Source organism: Cucurbita moschata, unplaced genomic scaffold (genome assembly GCF_002738365.1).
Source record: "Cucurbita moschata cultivar Rifu unplaced genomic scaffold, Cmos_1.0 Cmo_Scf00011, whole genome shotgun sequence".
Lineage (NCBI taxonomy): Eukaryota > Viridiplantae > Streptophyta > Magnoliopsida > Cucurbitales > Cucurbitaceae > Cucurbita > Cucurbita moschata.
The window spans coordinates 4,725,587-4,741,223 of NW_019268527.1; the positions used below are offsets into that span (position 1 = coordinate 4,725,587).

Sequence of the window (15,637 nt, forward strand, 5' to 3'; positions counted from 1 at the left end):
TTTTTTTTTTTTTTTTTTTTTTTTTTTTTCAATGATCACATTTACCTAGTGTTCCTTTTATTTTCATTTCATCATGAAATATTTCATAAAATATAAGTGGAAAATTAGACAGAAACTAAAGTGCAGGCATCTGAGAGGACAAAAAGAAAATCAAACCTGAAAATGAGGATCATCTGAAACTATTGCACGATCATCCCAATTTAAGCGACCACCAAATATATTCCAAATACCATTTTGATTTTGAAATTGTGCACAACGATGATTTAGGACAACATCACCAAGAACCTTTATCCCAACATCATGGAATGTCTTCACAACATCCTTTAGCTCATCAATGTTACCATATCTGAAATGAAGAAAGTAGAGTTGACAAATATAAACATTTAAGATCCTACCCGTAACGATGATGTCTTTTATTTTTCAATTTATTAAATATGAGGGGAAGGAGTAAATTTCGCTGATCACTAGAGAAAATTTCTCTAGACTCCATGCATGAGATGGAACAACAATTTTATCATTGGAATACTGTTGCTTAACAAGTGATAATGCAAATCTAGAAGTGGACTAAAAAAAGGTTCTACATGTTTCCGCATAAGAAATAAAATCATAGAAACCCATACGAAAATTATCATGTCGTATAAGCTATAATATTTTTTATAAATTACCTGGAATTTAAATTATACAAGTCCTTTGGCATGTACCCCTCTGGTGACACAGATTCCGTTGGAGGTGGCAGCCATAACACGGTGAAGCCAAGGGATGATAATTCTGCTGCTTTCTCTTTAAGTTCCACGTACCATCTTCCGGACTTGTGAGATTCCCAGTTAAACCCTTGGCACAATATTTCAAAACCTGAACCTGTGCCAGAGGAAATTTGTACGGGTGGTTCTACAGGTTTAGGAGTCTCAAGTATTTCCTCTGTAAAAGTCGGAGTAGAACTTCTGAAAATACTATAGGCTTCAGCAGCCAGTTTTTCAATTTCCTGAAGAATGCTTTCTTGTGCTTCTTTGGTTTTTTTCTTTGGAGTCTTCTGAGAAGAAATGTCAGTAACCAAGTTTCTGATCTCCTTGATAATTCCAACAGTATAAGCAGTGACAGAAACTCCCTCAGATCCTTCTCCAGATTTTATAGATACTCCTGTATCTTCTAATTTGATCTGTTTCTTTTGAACAGGCATGTTACTCGAGCTTGAGAAAGGGATGTAGAAGTCCTCTCCCTGGTTGTTTAACCAAGAATTCTCATTCTGCTTGAGAACAAAAAGAAAACCTCCAAATTCTTCTTCCACGGTGAAAATTCCACAACTTCCCTTCCCGTCTTTTTTCAGCTGCAAACGGGGTATTTCATAATAATGAAAAATACAGTATTCTTGACTGGAAATCAAAACTTAAGCATTTTAACAAAATCCAAACATGAAGATTTGAAAAGTACATGTGTGCACAGAATGTTTAAAATATGGATTACTCTAATGAATTTTAAAAGATATACTTGTAATGAACTCTTTTCTCACAAAATGGACGACAATGCAATGGTTTTTAGATGGCTTAATAAACAAAATAAGCAGTGATGAGTTTGCAATCAGTTTGACTCAAATTTCAGGGGAAAAAAATTGCACTGAACCTGTAGTGGGGTACGCAAGGCCTTTTTCTTGAACACTGTTGTTTCTGGAGGATGAGGAGCAGCTGGAATCTCCCATTTCCTAGTCTCATCTCTGCACGCTCCCCAATGAACAGTAACATCTCCAGGTACATCAGTTTCCAAATACAAAATATATTTGGTTGTTTCGGGACACTTCCTGACTGTAACACTGACCGAGTTATCAACAGCCACTTCTTTTACAATAGGCAGCTCTTCGTAGAATCCTTCCAAATAATTCTTCTCCTTTGTATCTCCAGATTCACCACTGCTTTCTTGACCTTTAGAATTTGGTTCTGGTTTAACAATGAAGTTGGACAGCTGACCCAAAGCCCCTACAATTGAGTAAATTTAAACATCTCACCAGCGTGAGATAGACAATAGCTGAAAGAATGAGATAAACACCAGGGAAACTGGAAGTGAGGCAGGCAATCCAAAATCATAACCTACAAACTAATAAAATTCCCTATAGTGCACAGTGGAAGCAAGAAATGGAACTCAGACATAACTTCAAGCAGATCATAGGCACTACTTTCTAATTTGATACTCTAAGATGTATACATTGAAGGAAATCACTTAGTATATATAGCTGTGCATAGCCAAATTAAAAGAAACATTATATATTATTTAAGGACACCCCAACCTGGCCATAAGTTCAAGCCCTTTTTCGTTCCAACTATATTGCCATCACCACCATGGTAGCCTAAAAGAGGCACCTTGAAATCTCTCCCTTTGTGCTGATACCAAGTTCCAGTTTCTTCATCCTGCACTACCAAAAGTAAGAAGTCCCATTCACCAAAAGGACTGGCAATATTAGAAACGAACACGATCAACGACCAAAGAGGTATAGGACTCGTCTTCAATTGTTAAATACTGAAAATAACAACCTTCAAAACAAAATTTATAGCTGCAATTGCTTTGTCAGGGACAAGGTCTATCTTCACTTCATGAACAGCATCTCCCAAAGCAGACGAGGATGATTTTTTCAATGGTGTCTCAATAGCATAATCCTGAAAATATAATTGTTACTACACTTTCGCAGGTTATGCTAGAGCAGCCTAGACACTGAAATCAAGAGATTAAATTAACATACTTTGATCGGTATTGAACCAGGGGGTATCATTTCTTTAGGAGGTTGATCCCATTCGCTGCAAGGTTCATTCATTCAACCCATTTTAGATGAAGGCAAGGCATGAACAAAAAAAAAACTCAGCATAAAAAATTTTCAAGTTTTGGATCAAAACGAGAAATACCTGCCACTATCATCGATTAAGGACACACCCCAATGAAGAATCCATTTCCCAGAAAGGTTACATCCAATAGTAAGCTCCCACTGATTCTGGTTCTTTCCCTGTGCTAGTCCGACGGAGATCTTCCCCTCCAACTACAAGCTCAAATCAACAACCAACTCTCAAACTCAGGGAAATCAAGTTAAACAAGCAAACGTAAACAAAAAAAAACTCCCATCCCGAGAGTGAAAAACTAACGAACCAAAAGGGAAATGCACTTCCCAGCAGCAACAAAACAGATCCCACAAATAAAACCAGAAGAACAATGAGAAGAAAAACAAAAACAATCCCATATCATAAGATATAATCCATATACCTTTTCAGTACGCTTAACAAAGAACGTCTCCGTGAGCAAAACATCCGTCGATTCAAAGGGTTCAAGGAGACCCGCATTAGTTGAGCTAGCTCTAAGAACAGGAAGCGTACAAGAATTGCGATTGAAAAAGGTCCTTCGGCCACGGTAAAGAAGCTTATTGGTACAGTAAGTAAAGGAAGAACAGGATTTCAGCGGATTGAATTTAGGACGGCGTTGGAATCTCTGTTTCCCTTTCCCGCAGTGATAGAGAAGAGGATCGAGTACAATGGTCGACATGATCCCCCTGCTGCCACTTCCTCTCTGCCGCAGACCCAAAAATCAAAAAAATCAAAAAAATCAAAAATAAAAATAAAAATTGAACGAAGAACAGAAGAGAGAGAACGAAAACGAAACGAGAAAGAGATTGAAGATAAATGACAAGAGTGGACGATATTTGTTAATTAAAATAGATTTTAATTTTAAAATAAATAAATTTAATATTTATTAATTTTAATTGATCAGTTAGGTCCTTTTATTTATTTTTTATTTTTTCGATGCTGATTAAATTTCTTAAAATGTATTTATAAATTCGTATTAAAAGATTTTTAAAATATAGGGGTTAAAATGAAAATTTGGAAAAATAAAGATCAAAATCAATGAAATTGAAAAAGTACAAGGACCTTGACGTGAAGTATCTAAATTTGCCTTTTTCAACGAAACGAAACGTGCATGGTTAGTTTTTTATATTATAATTAGGGGCAGAAATAGATAAAGTAGTTTTAATTGGGGTGGGTTCATGTAATTAGGCAACTCTGGCGGGTTGTTTGCGGATTTAGCAAAATATCCTGCAGGGGCGGTGAAGAATTGTACTTATTTTGCGGTCTACAAAAGAAAATATATCAAAATAGTTAAAATTCATTTCTTTTTTTTTTTTCTTAATTTATTTCCTTCCAAATTCTCTCTTTTTCCCTATCAATTTGGTATAAGATATGTTTCACTCTATTTTGTTAAATTTTGAAACGTGTCACACGCTCGTACTAATCATCTTTATCATATTATAATCGTTCAAGTCCACCGCTAACAGATATCGTCATTTTTTAGCTTTTCTCTATAGACTTCCTCTCAAGGTTTTAAAACGGGTGTACTCAAGAGAGATTTCTTAGTGAGATCTCACACCGATACTGTCTTTGATGCATTTACACAAAAGTTGCAAGAGTTTTTTTTTTAAATGTTCTCGGTCTCCCTAACTTGAACTGGGTCCATAAATCTAAGAAATAGTGAGATTTTTTATATATGTCGATCCTAAAATTTAGATTTGTATAGTGTCGCATTTTTTTTTAGTTATTTCTTTTTTTTTTTCTATCACATCACATTAAATTCATATTTGAGATTAGTTCCGTGAATAAGACGTCTATTATCATTATAAATGTTGATAGTTCAATCTATCATTCTGCCATTGTTGGACATTGGAAATCTTATTTATTTATTTATTGAGAAAATGGTAAAATAATTATAAAAAAATCTCATTTTATGAGGGGTATTTATATAATTTAATTTGAATGTTGTAATAACTTTATAAAATATTAGGTATATTATTGCGATCAAAATTTATTTTTGAAAGGTAAAATTAGGTAATTTTATTACTCTTTATAATATTGATTTGAAGGGTAAGGGCTAGAAAGAGCCTAAAATAATTTGTCTTAATAGCGGTAGATCGAAATAACAATGACTATAATACCCCTTCGTTTAAAAAAATTTAGAACGTCATGCCACTCTTCACCAACGTGCATATGGACCCAAAAATTAAAAATCCAATTTTTTTTTTTCACAAAAACCCCAAAAATGGGTTTTTTTTATTATATAAAAAGTAGGGTTTTAAAAATTTTAGGTAATATTCTTAGTTTTAGTTATCTCATCATCAAATCATATTTTTAAGGTAAAAAAGTGCAAAAGTTTTTTAGTTAAGCATTTGGAAGATAATGTTTTTTAGAAAATGGTTAGTTCCACAAATAATGAATAAGGGCAAAAAGGTAAAATTACATTTTAAATATAAAATAAATAAGTGAAAGAATCTAAATTCCGGAATCATTAAATTTCTAAATTTCAATAATTTCTCGATATTTGATTCGATATTATAGTCAATTTAAACGTAATTTAATGATTGAAATATTCTTTTTAGATCGAAGATTCAAATTCTTAGTCGAATTAAAAATAATAATAAATGTAATATAAAGTTTATGTTTGAATAAAAATGGTCCAATAAATAAAAGAAAGTTTGAAAGTTTTAATATAAAGTAAAATGAACATTGATTATAAATCTTTTTCCTCATAATTTGACAATGAGTAATGTTATTGATTTTTACTTTTAATATATTTTATTACTTTTTCAATATTTATTTATCAGAATAAATATAGCTTTTTTCTTTTTTAAAATAACAATAATAATTAATAAATATAGCTTTTTTCTTTTTTAAAATAACAATAATAATAAATAAATATAGCTTTTTTCTTTTTTAAAATAATAATAATAAGAATAAATAAATATACCTTTCATATGGCCCAATTTCATTCAGTACTTTTCTTTTGTGAAAAAAAAAAAAAAAAAAAAAGCATCTTTGACCCATTTCACAACACTAAAGCCAAAGATCGGACCAATTTCAAGTACATGTTAATCACGGTCGATCTACGATTGATTTAGCTCACAACAAGTAACTTTAGTAACTTCGAAACATAGAACACGAAGGTTTCTTGCTTTCGAAAGAAGAACACAGCTCTTTTGGCTGCACAATTCAACGAAGCAACAGACACAAGCTTTCGTGTGATCAAATAGCTTATAAAATTTTAACTCGATTACATGTTAATTACTGTTGATATACGATCAATTTAGATCACAACGAGTAACTTTAGTAACCTCGAAACCTAGAACATGAACGTTTCTTGCTTTGAAAAGAAAACACACCTCTTTTAGCTGCAAATTCAAAGAAGCCAACCCTTGTCCTTGTTTCAGAATGAATCTCAGGCTGCTGCAGATAAGAGAAGTGTCCTGTATCAAGTTCCCCAGATGCCAGGTTGAATCACTTCATTGAACTTGCAGCAATCAAATGGCTGCTCCATTATCCAAGCCAGCAGCTGGGAAGGACGATCATCATCTTCATAGGAGCAATTCAAGACCAGAATCCAACTAATGAATGATCATGAACTTAGTTTCTGATCCTCCTGAGAAGATTGACATAGAAAAGATATACGACCCAAGATTTCAGAAAGCATTAAGAACACTACAGTGATCACCGTAGGCTGAAGAAAGGGAACAGGACATACAACAAACACCTTACCTGCACTGTGAAAACCCAGAAGCTTTCGGAGAAATCTTCGCTCTTAGCGAGTGAATTTGTGGTGACAAATGGAGAATTGGAACTGAGAAACAGTGAATCCCAAGTGGAAATCAAAGACAGATCAGACCGCACACACTCCGCGTCATTCTCCTCATCATTGAAGCAATTACTCAGCGCCATAGTGGAGGAACTGTGCGAATTAGGTAACCCATTTTCACTCAAAAGCTCCGACTGAATCAGAATTTGCCGAAATGGGTCAGGTCTTTTCAGTTGTTTCTAATGATGGATTCTTTTCTCTGCCGTCCACGCGGCGGATTCCGAACGGTTCGGGACCTTTCGGTTCACCGTCGGCCACCCACAATCTTGTATTTTATGATAATATTTTGTCCATAGCTGCATACCTTTGCTTTCTCGATCGGTTGGTGTATGCATTGAGAAAGTGGATATGGCGTAAGAACACACATGTCAATAAGTTATATAATATATAAACCAGATGAGAATGAGAAGCCATTCAATATCCACTATGATTCCAACAACAAATGAATCCTTATTCCAATAACTTTTAGCAGTCAAACCACTTGATTCAATCATCAGGCTTATATGGTGCTCTCTCAGTTGTCTAATAATTTGTCAATCCATTTCTTAGTTCAACTTTATCATCCAAGCTAAGATCCACGGTAACGGCCCATATCCACCGCTAATAGATATTGTCCTCTTTAGCTTTTCCTTCGAGGTTTTTAAAACGTGTCTACTAGAAAGAGGTTTCCACACTCTTATAAGAAATGCTTCGTTCCCCTCTCCAACCAACGTGGGATCTCACAATCTACCCTCTTTGGAGGCTGGCGTCATCGCTGACACACCGTCCAGTGTTTAGCTCTGATACCATTTGTAACGACTCAAGCCCACTGCTAGTGGATATTGTCCTCTTTAGACTTTCCCTCAAAGTTTTTAAAACACGTTTACTAGGGAGAGATTTTCACACCTTTATAAGGGATGTTTCGCTACCCTCTCCAACCAAGATGGAATCTCACGGGTAGGATCACTAAAATGAAAAGGATATGGAGTTCTTTCTGTTCTTTCTCAAAATAATATGACATTGAAAATGATGAACAAAATTCATCTGCTATGGTACACTCTTCTGCCAGGTTTCCCATTTTAACAAGGTGGTGATAGAGCAGACATGTCTATCAGTAGCATTTTCAATGATCCACCAGCAAATGCTGTTTGCAAAATAAACATCTATCTATACTGAGGTAGAAGGGGGGGAAAACTACTGATTGACAAAATGAGATGGGTTAACACAACTAGATAATTACTGATTAATTACCAAACAACCCAAGTTTCAGGGTTTGACATTGGGTTTTGGAGATGGATGGGGTTGCTGCTGCTGCTGATGATATGGAGAAGCATGAGATCCATTGGCGATTGAATGGCTGCGTAGTTGCTGCCCGTTCTTCGGAACTGGTCCTGCAGCTGTGTGGTAGCCATTTCTCGCCATTGGGCTCGATCGGACGCGGTCGGCTTGCATTGTCTGAAAATAATAAGATGAACTTGCCATGTCCTTGAGGTTTGGGAGAGGCTTCAAGGCTTCAACAACTTCACTCATTAAGGGTCTGACCTTTTGATCTCGGCTAAGGCATTGAGCAGCCAATTGTACTGCCTTTTGAGCACCTTTTATTGAGAAATGCCCTTCAAGCCTAGGGTCTATCAAACGATAGAATCTCTTTTTCTCTCCTAGGTATGGCCGTGCCCACTCGACAAGATTATGTTCACCGTTAGGACGGTTTTTGTCCATGGATCTTCTGCCAGTTAACATTTCAAGAAGAACGACTCCGAAACTATACACATCACTTCTTGATGTAAGATGTCCTGCCAGAGGGGCACTTATCAGATCAAAACGAACAATCACCAAGAGAATGAACAGGCACTAGTAGACTAACAAGATAACACAGATCCAAACTTCCAAATTCTACAATTTTAATCCGAGCGTTGCGTGCCATGGGGGCATATGGGCAAGAGAATTGACGAGTGACAAGAATGTAAATCACCACACGCTATACTTACTAAAAAAAGATTGAATGTTCTAAAACTCACCAGTCATTACGTATTCTGGAGCTGCATAGCCATATGTTCCCATCACACGAGTAGAGACATGGGTTTTATCTCCATCGGGGCCATCTTTTGCAAGTCCGAAATCAGAAAGCTTGGCATTGTATTCCTAAAAGAGTGACATTGTCAGGAAGATACATAATGAATAAAAACATATTATAACCATAGTTTCTGTCACATACGGCGTCTAATAGGATGTTAGATGTTTTGAAATCACGATATATAACCGGCCTTTTCGCTTCTTCGTGAAGAAAAGCAAGACCCTTAGCAGCACCTAGTGCAATTTTCATCCTAATAGACCACGGAAGAGGTAAAGATCCTGCATATGATGTAGAGTTTTACAAGTGAGAAACAGAAGCCATGGATCAATCTCTAAACACCAGAGACTTAGCTAATTAACTAGTTAACAGACCCGAAATCATAAGCCATGGACTTAGAGACTCAAAGAATGCACTGTTTACCCAAAAACTACAGGATGGATGGAATGGACAATTTTATCATAAGAAAGGAAGTAACATACTCCGGAAAAGATGATTCTCCAGGCTTCCTCTGGGCATGAACTCATATACAAGCAGTCTTTGATCATCTTCATTGCAGTAACCGATAAGTTTGACCAAGTTGGGATGTTTGAGATCACTAAGAAAATTCACCTCAGCCTGCCACATAACACAGCGCATCGATTAGAGAATAGAACATATGGTTATTTTCCTACCATCCATACAGGATGAAAAATGTAAACTCCAAAATATACATATAAAAAGACAACAGATCAGAGAAGCTTCAAACCATCCACTCTTTATGGCCTTGAAGACCATCATGGTTGAGCGTTTTAACAGCAACAGTGAGTCCTGTGCCAGGTTTAACTGGAGCAGTTCCGTTTTCTTCAACCCAACCCTTAAAAACACAACCAAAACCGCCCTCACCAAGAAGACTCTCCGGTCTGAAGTTCCTCGTCGCCAACTTAAGATCATTGAAAGAAAATTTCCGTAGATGAGGAGATATTTTGAGTTCCTCTTCTAGTTTGGAAGTGGATGAATTACTTTCTGCATTACTCATACTTGTGTTTGTAGAAGATATTTCTTGAGGCGTCGGCTGGTCTCTACTCGAATCCACTGTAGACTTGCTTTCAGCTGACACAAAAACACCATTAATTAGGAAACTTCAATTTTCTTAAAAGATAAAAGGTCAGAAAAATACTCAATATAATATAAACTTGAAGCACAACAATGAACTCAAAACCTCCATTAAAATGTTTCCAAGTCTATATGTTCAGTTTTCTTCGACCTTCCATTACTCGAGAAATAACGAATAAATTCCCCATTCCTATAAACAATCAGTAACTTACCCACCAACTACAACCTTTCGAAGATTACGATGCACCATACCTCTTATGACTATTTCCATGAACATCCAAACCATTGTCAACCCAAAATATCACCAGTCAGTATGCATCCTTCCTGGTTCGAAGATTATAATCGGTCTGCATTTGCAACAAGGGGTTTCATAAGTCTAGAAGATCCTTCCTGGTTCAGAAGGTAAAGGCTGCGTTCAAGAAAACTCTTCCTGCTTTCTACTGAAGCTTTACCAGATAAGTCTCACAATATGCTCAGAAGAGCTTCAAGATCCATTTTCTGGTTTGAAGCAATAAATCCCCCATGACTTATGCTCAGGACTACCTTAACAACTTTCCTAAACTTAATAATCATCTACTAATATCCATAAGTGAGGGTCAATTAACGATAATGCGAGATTAAGAACTCGCATTGTTCAATGATTTCAAGTACGGATGCTGACATCAGTAAAATGTTCAGAAATCAAAACAAACAAAATGAGAGCCTTAAAGAACATGGACCAAATTAGAAATTACAGGAAATCCCAGAAAACAATGAATCTAAGCTTTAAGCCAGAAAGCGAACTACAGAGAATATGACAAGAACATAAGTGATTACCATAGTTAATACTAGTCCCACTAATCGAACTATCAACTTTGGATCTCGAAGAAATGCAGCTACGAAAAATCCTCAGAGCAATCCAACAGCCAGTTTCCTCTTCCACAGTTTCAACCTGTTCTTTGTTGTTCTTCTGCTTCTTCGTCCACTTCGATTCGGTCACTACCCGAGACACAACTTTCCCATCTTCAGCGATTACCTCCATAGCTCAACTACCCAAAAGAACACAGATAATCGCATAAAACCCCCCGAATCCGAAACACCATCCAGTGCCTTACCTTCTCGAGTCGCTACTTCAACTTGGCTTCGAAACAAGAAAGTGAAGACTACCACAAGATCACTCAAATTTACCTCGTTTCACTTGGGGCAAAAAAGAGGAAAACATCCAGTTGTTGAGAAGAAGATTACCAGATCGTATAGAAATCGATGAATTCCATAAGAAACCCTTTAGAAGGCGAAATTCGATCGACTAGAATGAGGTCATAAACAAATCTCCTCCTCCTTCATCAACAGACAATGATACTCCCAAGTTCCCCACAGCTTAACCTTACAAATCTCTGCGCCTAAAAAATCGAGACTATCCCCAAGATGGGTTTTCCAACAAGAACAACTAGATTAGTTTTAAGCTGGTAAAGTTATAAATTTTATACACAAAAAGAAATTTAATTAATTAATTTAAAATATAGATAAGAAAAAGAAATTTATTTTCCAAAAAATATTCAATTCTCTCTCCTCCTTTTTTTTCCTTTTTTTTTTTTTTTAATTTTTATTTTTCCCATTTTCCAATGGAATCAAAGACTGGACAAAAGTTAGCGTAGCTGCCCGGGGAAACGGGCAGTGACCAAACTGCCGGTCGTGTCAGCTGACCGTGGCCCGGGGTGCCAAATAAGAATGGACCAAACATTTCGGGCAAATCGAAAGTGGGAAAATCGGGCAGTACGGGCATGAGAGAGAAGATGACCATGGCCCCACAGGGATGTTGACGTGTCTGCCTTCGTGGGCGGATTTGAATGCGCACGTCAAATTATTCGGTGTCTTGCACGCACCTCTTTTCAATTTTCCCTCTATTTTATTTTTTTCTGGAAAATTAAAAAAATAATAATAAAATGTGAAAGACCGATTCTACCCCTACCCCACCCTCCGCCCTAAATTACAATAATAGAGCCCAGCCCCAATCATTTCAAGCTTTTTATTGATCTAATTTTGTTGACACAAAGGATATTATGATTTGGACATTAATTTTTTTTTATTATTTTCTAAATAAATATTTTATAATTTTAATTCATTTTCAAAAAAAAAAACTATTTGACTCAGTTTACTAATTATTGTTAACTAATACATTATGTAATGTATTTAAATAAATTGTCAATTTGTGAATGTCTTTGTCAGCGAGAAATTATTTTGATATTAGAAAAAAAAAATATATTATATTTTTATCAATACTTTTAAATTCATTATTTTTCAGCTAAAAATTTGTGAATATTAAAAAGATTTGAGTGGATTTTTTATTTTAATTAATTATATTAAATAATCTAATTTTACCTAAAATTACCTTTTATAAGTTCTAAATTGGTTCTTATTTGATGATAAATTTAAAATATAATTAAAATTATTTAAAAAGACTTAATGCAAATTCAAAGAATAGATGATTGACTTTTGAAGCATAAACGTGCACCACATAGTTTGACTTTCGTCATTCTAGATTTAAATTTTAATTTATTGATTAAAACTAATTATTTTTTAATTTAATTTTAGACAATAATAGCTCGTTGTAGTAAATTATTTTGATTAAAGTTTATATAATAACACTATGAAAATGACACATCCATGACATGATAATATATTTTAATTTATAACTTATGATGCCAAAAAAGGGTACCGGTATTTTCATATGTAGATTTTTTTTTTTTCTTTTTAAAATTATTTTCTTAAATTAAGAATCAAATAATTGCTGTTAAAAAGAAAAAAAAAAAAAAAACTTGTGGGGTCTATTTTTAACGTAATTAAGTTGAATAAATTAATATCATAAATTCAATTTTGGTGTTTATAATCTCTATTTTGTTGTAAACAATTTTGGACACTATCAATTATTTCTCATATTTTAAAAAAGATATTTGAATTATGTGGCAATATCTTGAATGGGATGTTCTAATTTTAGTCAAATTCATATGACAATAAATGATATCATTCAAATAATTCAACTAAAAATAGTCTTAATCTTTGTCAAAATGATTGTAGCAATGAAATATAATTGATGACCGAGAAATTTTTATATCACTTCAAAGAAAGGCTCTATTTATAAAGTGAAAAGTTGAACTACTCCCAAATATGTCCATGAAAAGATCACCGATTGAAGAATTATGATAAAGATGAAATTTTTAGAAAATGGGTTGAATAGGGTAACACACGTAGGGTTTAAGAAATATCTATTTAACGAGAATGGTATATCATCAAATAAAATATCATAAACTTATTGGTTGTAAAGATACTCAATTTGCAGTAGAGAAGTGATAGTCCTCTGTCGAACATTTTAAACACCTAATTCAAAATATCTTGGAAACGTTGATTTTAGTTATTTCCCACAGTCTCTTTCTACATATAGGAGGGAATAATGTGTTATTGTACTCTTTTCACTAGGGGCTTGGCATATGTGAGTATTAGATATAAAAGTCAAAAGGTGTGGAGAAAAACTAGACCATCAAGCCCTCCAAAGATTTTCTAGCCTATGACAAAGAACTTTCATCACCATAGCAAGGGGACCAATGGAGTAACACTCCACTCATTTCTACGCTACTTTTTACTTGAACATAAACTAGAGTAACATTAGTTCAAGTTAAGACAGAGAGGAGCGTAGCAACTCGACCCAAGAAGGAGAGGAGCCGAAATTGCTTTACCTCCTTCAACTACACTAATTATGTAAGTGAAGCGGGTGCTAGGTGGGTGTCCAAATATCCCGACATGTTGAGATTGGTAGTGGGCGAGCCTAAAGAGACATTTTTTTTCCTTTCCTGCTTAAAATCAACAAATTTCCTCTATCATCTACAAGTTGCAAAGCACTAGCTTTAACCATAGCACAAGTAATCACACATTGATGCATAGTTGTAATATTTTGTTCTAAGAAAAGACAAAGACATGAATTTTATAATTTTTTTTTATTGAATTTAAATAGATTTATTTTCAACTAATAAAGTCAAATAATATCCAATAAATATCAAGAACAGCATCAATAATTCAATTCTGAAACTTAGACTAGACCTGTCCAGTGAAGTTGGCTTAATTTTGTGTGGTCTATTTTGGATGATTGCTCCGCGCAGAAAACGTCCTGTTGGACAGTTCATAGGCACCATTACATGTTAGAGAAAGGATGAAAAGGAGGCAAAATGACAGTGTTGTTAAGCATTATGTTTAGATTCAGGAACAGAATATCTGAAAAGGACTTCGGTTTTAATAGATGTAAGAATAGAAGCTTACAATCTAATGTATCAAAAAGCAGCCACAGAAAAAGTTGCAGATTCACAGTTTCTCCACTGTTTTCTGGGTGCAGTAACCTAGAAGCACAATCAAAAAAAATAAAAGTGAAACAGGTATATATTTTGAGATTCCAGGATGTACATCGATTCCATTTCCAAGACGAGGGATACACAACTTACAACACACAACTAAAAGCTATATATCCAAGATAGATTGATATGGGTATATCAAGCACACTCAAAGAGAAGGCAAACGAGCGCGAATGGTCGTTGATTGGCCTAGAAACCATAAAAATTCTGATTCAAGAATGGCCGAAAGGGCGGGCCTTGGATGGGCCCTTGCAGTGTTCGAGAGTAAATGTGAAATACTAGGAACCATCTTAAATAATCGCAGTAGAAATGCTGGAAGTCGCATTTATTTTCAGTGGGTGCTCGGGGATATACGTAACACCTGTCACACCAAAATGATTAAAGGAATTTCTACTTAATAACTTTCAAAAAAATCATGACAAGTCAATGCAAACGAGAATGCGAATGAATTTACATGAAAAATTGATGAACATGAAGAATGGCACAATAAGAACAATATCTATGATCTTGCGCATAATAAGAATGAAGATATTATTCCCTAATGTAAGGCATAGAAATAAAATTTGAATTATCGAAACAAAGAAAATCATGAGGGGAAAAAATCTGTTCGTTGGGAAAAGGGGAAATGAGAGTGATTCCATATTCGTTTTAAGGAGGGACAAAAATCTAGGGAAATGATTCTCAATTTTAGTATGGAGCTCACTTAAGAATTATTATTATTATTATTATTAATCTTTTAATTGATTGAATGGACAATAGATACTTGAGCAGAATCATTTAGCTTCTTATCACAGTAGGTACATAAATTTTTTGTTGATGGGACACAGTAAATACATAATTGAAGAAAGCATAGAAAATAAAATAATGACAATCATTACCTTTTTCCTTGATATTAATCTGTAACGTTTCAAGAGTAATTATGCCATCAGTCAAGGGAAGTAGCTCAAGTTTGATGGTAGTTGTGGATTGAGAAGGAATACATCTGCAGAGACCAAGCAAACAATGAGTGCTGGGAAAACTATTGATACAGTGACAAAGGAATTATTTATTACCCTAATGGAATTCTACTCTGGAGGCACAAATGCGAGCAACCTAAACCAGCACTTGGGATGATATCTGACATGGGAGAAGATAGTTCTTCAAAAGGAATTGGCCGGCCTCCAAAATCAACATTGTGTCTTTGATTCTCAGATGCAACAGGGATTGATCTCGGCCTTTCCAGTGATGTACTATACTTCTCACCAGCAACTTCATTTAAAACCCAGTATCGACTCATAGGTGATGATGATGAGGAATTCAATGAAATGACGGATGGATAAGAGGATGAAGATGGAGCAAGAACCGTCATGGTCAGATCTTCGGATGTTAAATTTGACGCCTGAAGTGTCAAAACCTGAAATTTAAACCCTTCAGATAACTGCTGATTGGACATCATGTGGAATTGGTGTGGATGTGTGTTTGGGTGTGGGGG

The 15,637-nt window shown here is 35.0% G+C and overlaps 3 protein-coding genes and 1 long non-coding RNA gene across 10 annotated transcripts in view; all 4 read right to left on the reverse strand.

The window, feature by feature from the left end:
- LOC111449629 (alpha-amylase 3, chloroplastic-like) overlaps window positions 1-3,622 on the reverse strand; it is a 7,216-nt gene extending 3,594 nt beyond the window's left edge. The window contains exons 1-9 of one of the 3 annotated variants that reach the window (XM_023089607.1): window positions 3,238-3,621; window positions 2,886-3,016; window positions 2,726-2,780; window positions 2,520-2,642; window positions 2,276-2,396; window positions 1,618-1,967; window positions 1,097-1,324; window positions 666-1,051; window positions 157-346 (exon numbers count right to left, since the gene is read on the reverse strand). In XM_023089607.1, the coding sequence (XP_022945375.1) occupies window positions 157-346; window positions 666-1,051; window positions 1,097-1,324; window positions 1,618-1,967; window positions 2,276-2,396; window positions 2,520-2,642; window positions 2,726-2,780; window positions 2,886-3,016; window positions 3,238-3,513 (1,860 nt within the window). In that variant the 5' untranslated portion in view covers window positions 3,514-3,621. Of the gene's footprint in view, window positions 1-156; window positions 347-665; window positions 1,325-1,617; window positions 1,968-2,275; window positions 2,397-2,519; window positions 2,643-2,725; window positions 2,781-2,885; window positions 3,017-3,237 lie in introns of all 3 variants that reach the window. The other 2 variants (XM_023089606.1, XM_023089608.1) reach the window with 2 other exon arrangements.
- Window positions 3,623-6,011: 2,389 nt separating this feature from the next.
- Window positions 6,012-7,482, reverse strand: LOC111449675. Its single transcript, XR_002711696.1, has 2 exons — window positions 6,549-7,482; window positions 6,012-6,432 (listed from the first exon to the last, which is right to left on the reverse strand). It is a non-coding gene; the product is annotated as an uncharacterized LOC111449675 (long non-coding RNA).
- Window positions 7,483-7,612: 130 nt separating this feature from the next.
- On the reverse strand, window positions 7,613-11,230 carry LOC111449674 (probable serine/threonine-protein kinase PIX7). Of its 2 annotated transcripts, XM_023089678.1 has the most exons (7): window positions 10,607-10,712; window positions 10,043-10,137; window positions 9,444-9,787; window positions 9,178-9,313; window positions 8,840-8,976; window positions 8,643-8,766; window positions 7,613-8,417 (listed from the first exon to the last, which is right to left on the reverse strand). In XM_023089678.1, exons 2-7 carry the CDS (start codon window positions 10,074-10,076, stop codon window positions 7,891-7,893), a joined length of 1,302 nt encoding a protein of 433 aa, XP_022945446.1. In that variant the 5' UTR covers window positions 10,077-10,137; window positions 10,607-10,712; the 3' UTR covers window positions 7,613-7,890. The 2 variants fall into 2 exon arrangements, with proteins under 2 accessions (XP_022945446.1, XP_022945445.1); XM_023089677.1 differs by lacking the exon at window positions 10,043-10,137 and having other exon boundaries at window positions 10,607-11,230.
- Window positions 11,231-13,740: 2,510 nt separating this feature from the next.
- The window catches only part of LOC111450016, a 7,861-nt gene continuing 5,964 nt past the window's right edge, over window positions 13,741-15,637 (reverse strand). The window contains exons 8-12 of one of the 4 annotated variants that reach the window (XM_023090147.1): window positions 15,219-15,559; window positions 15,045-15,148; window positions 14,257-14,527; window positions 14,078-14,154; window positions 13,741-13,928 (exon numbers count right to left, since the gene is read on the reverse strand). In XM_023090147.1, coding sequence (XP_022945915.1) covers window positions 14,457-14,527; window positions 15,045-15,148; window positions 15,219-15,559 — 516 coding nt within the window. In that variant the 3' untranslated portion in view covers window positions 13,741-13,928; window positions 14,078-14,154; window positions 14,257-14,456. Of the gene's footprint in view, window positions 13,929-14,077; window positions 14,528-15,044; window positions 15,149-15,218; window positions 15,560-15,637 lie in introns of those variants that run through there. The other 3 variants (XM_023090148.1, XM_023090146.1, XM_023090149.1) reach the window with 3 other exon arrangements.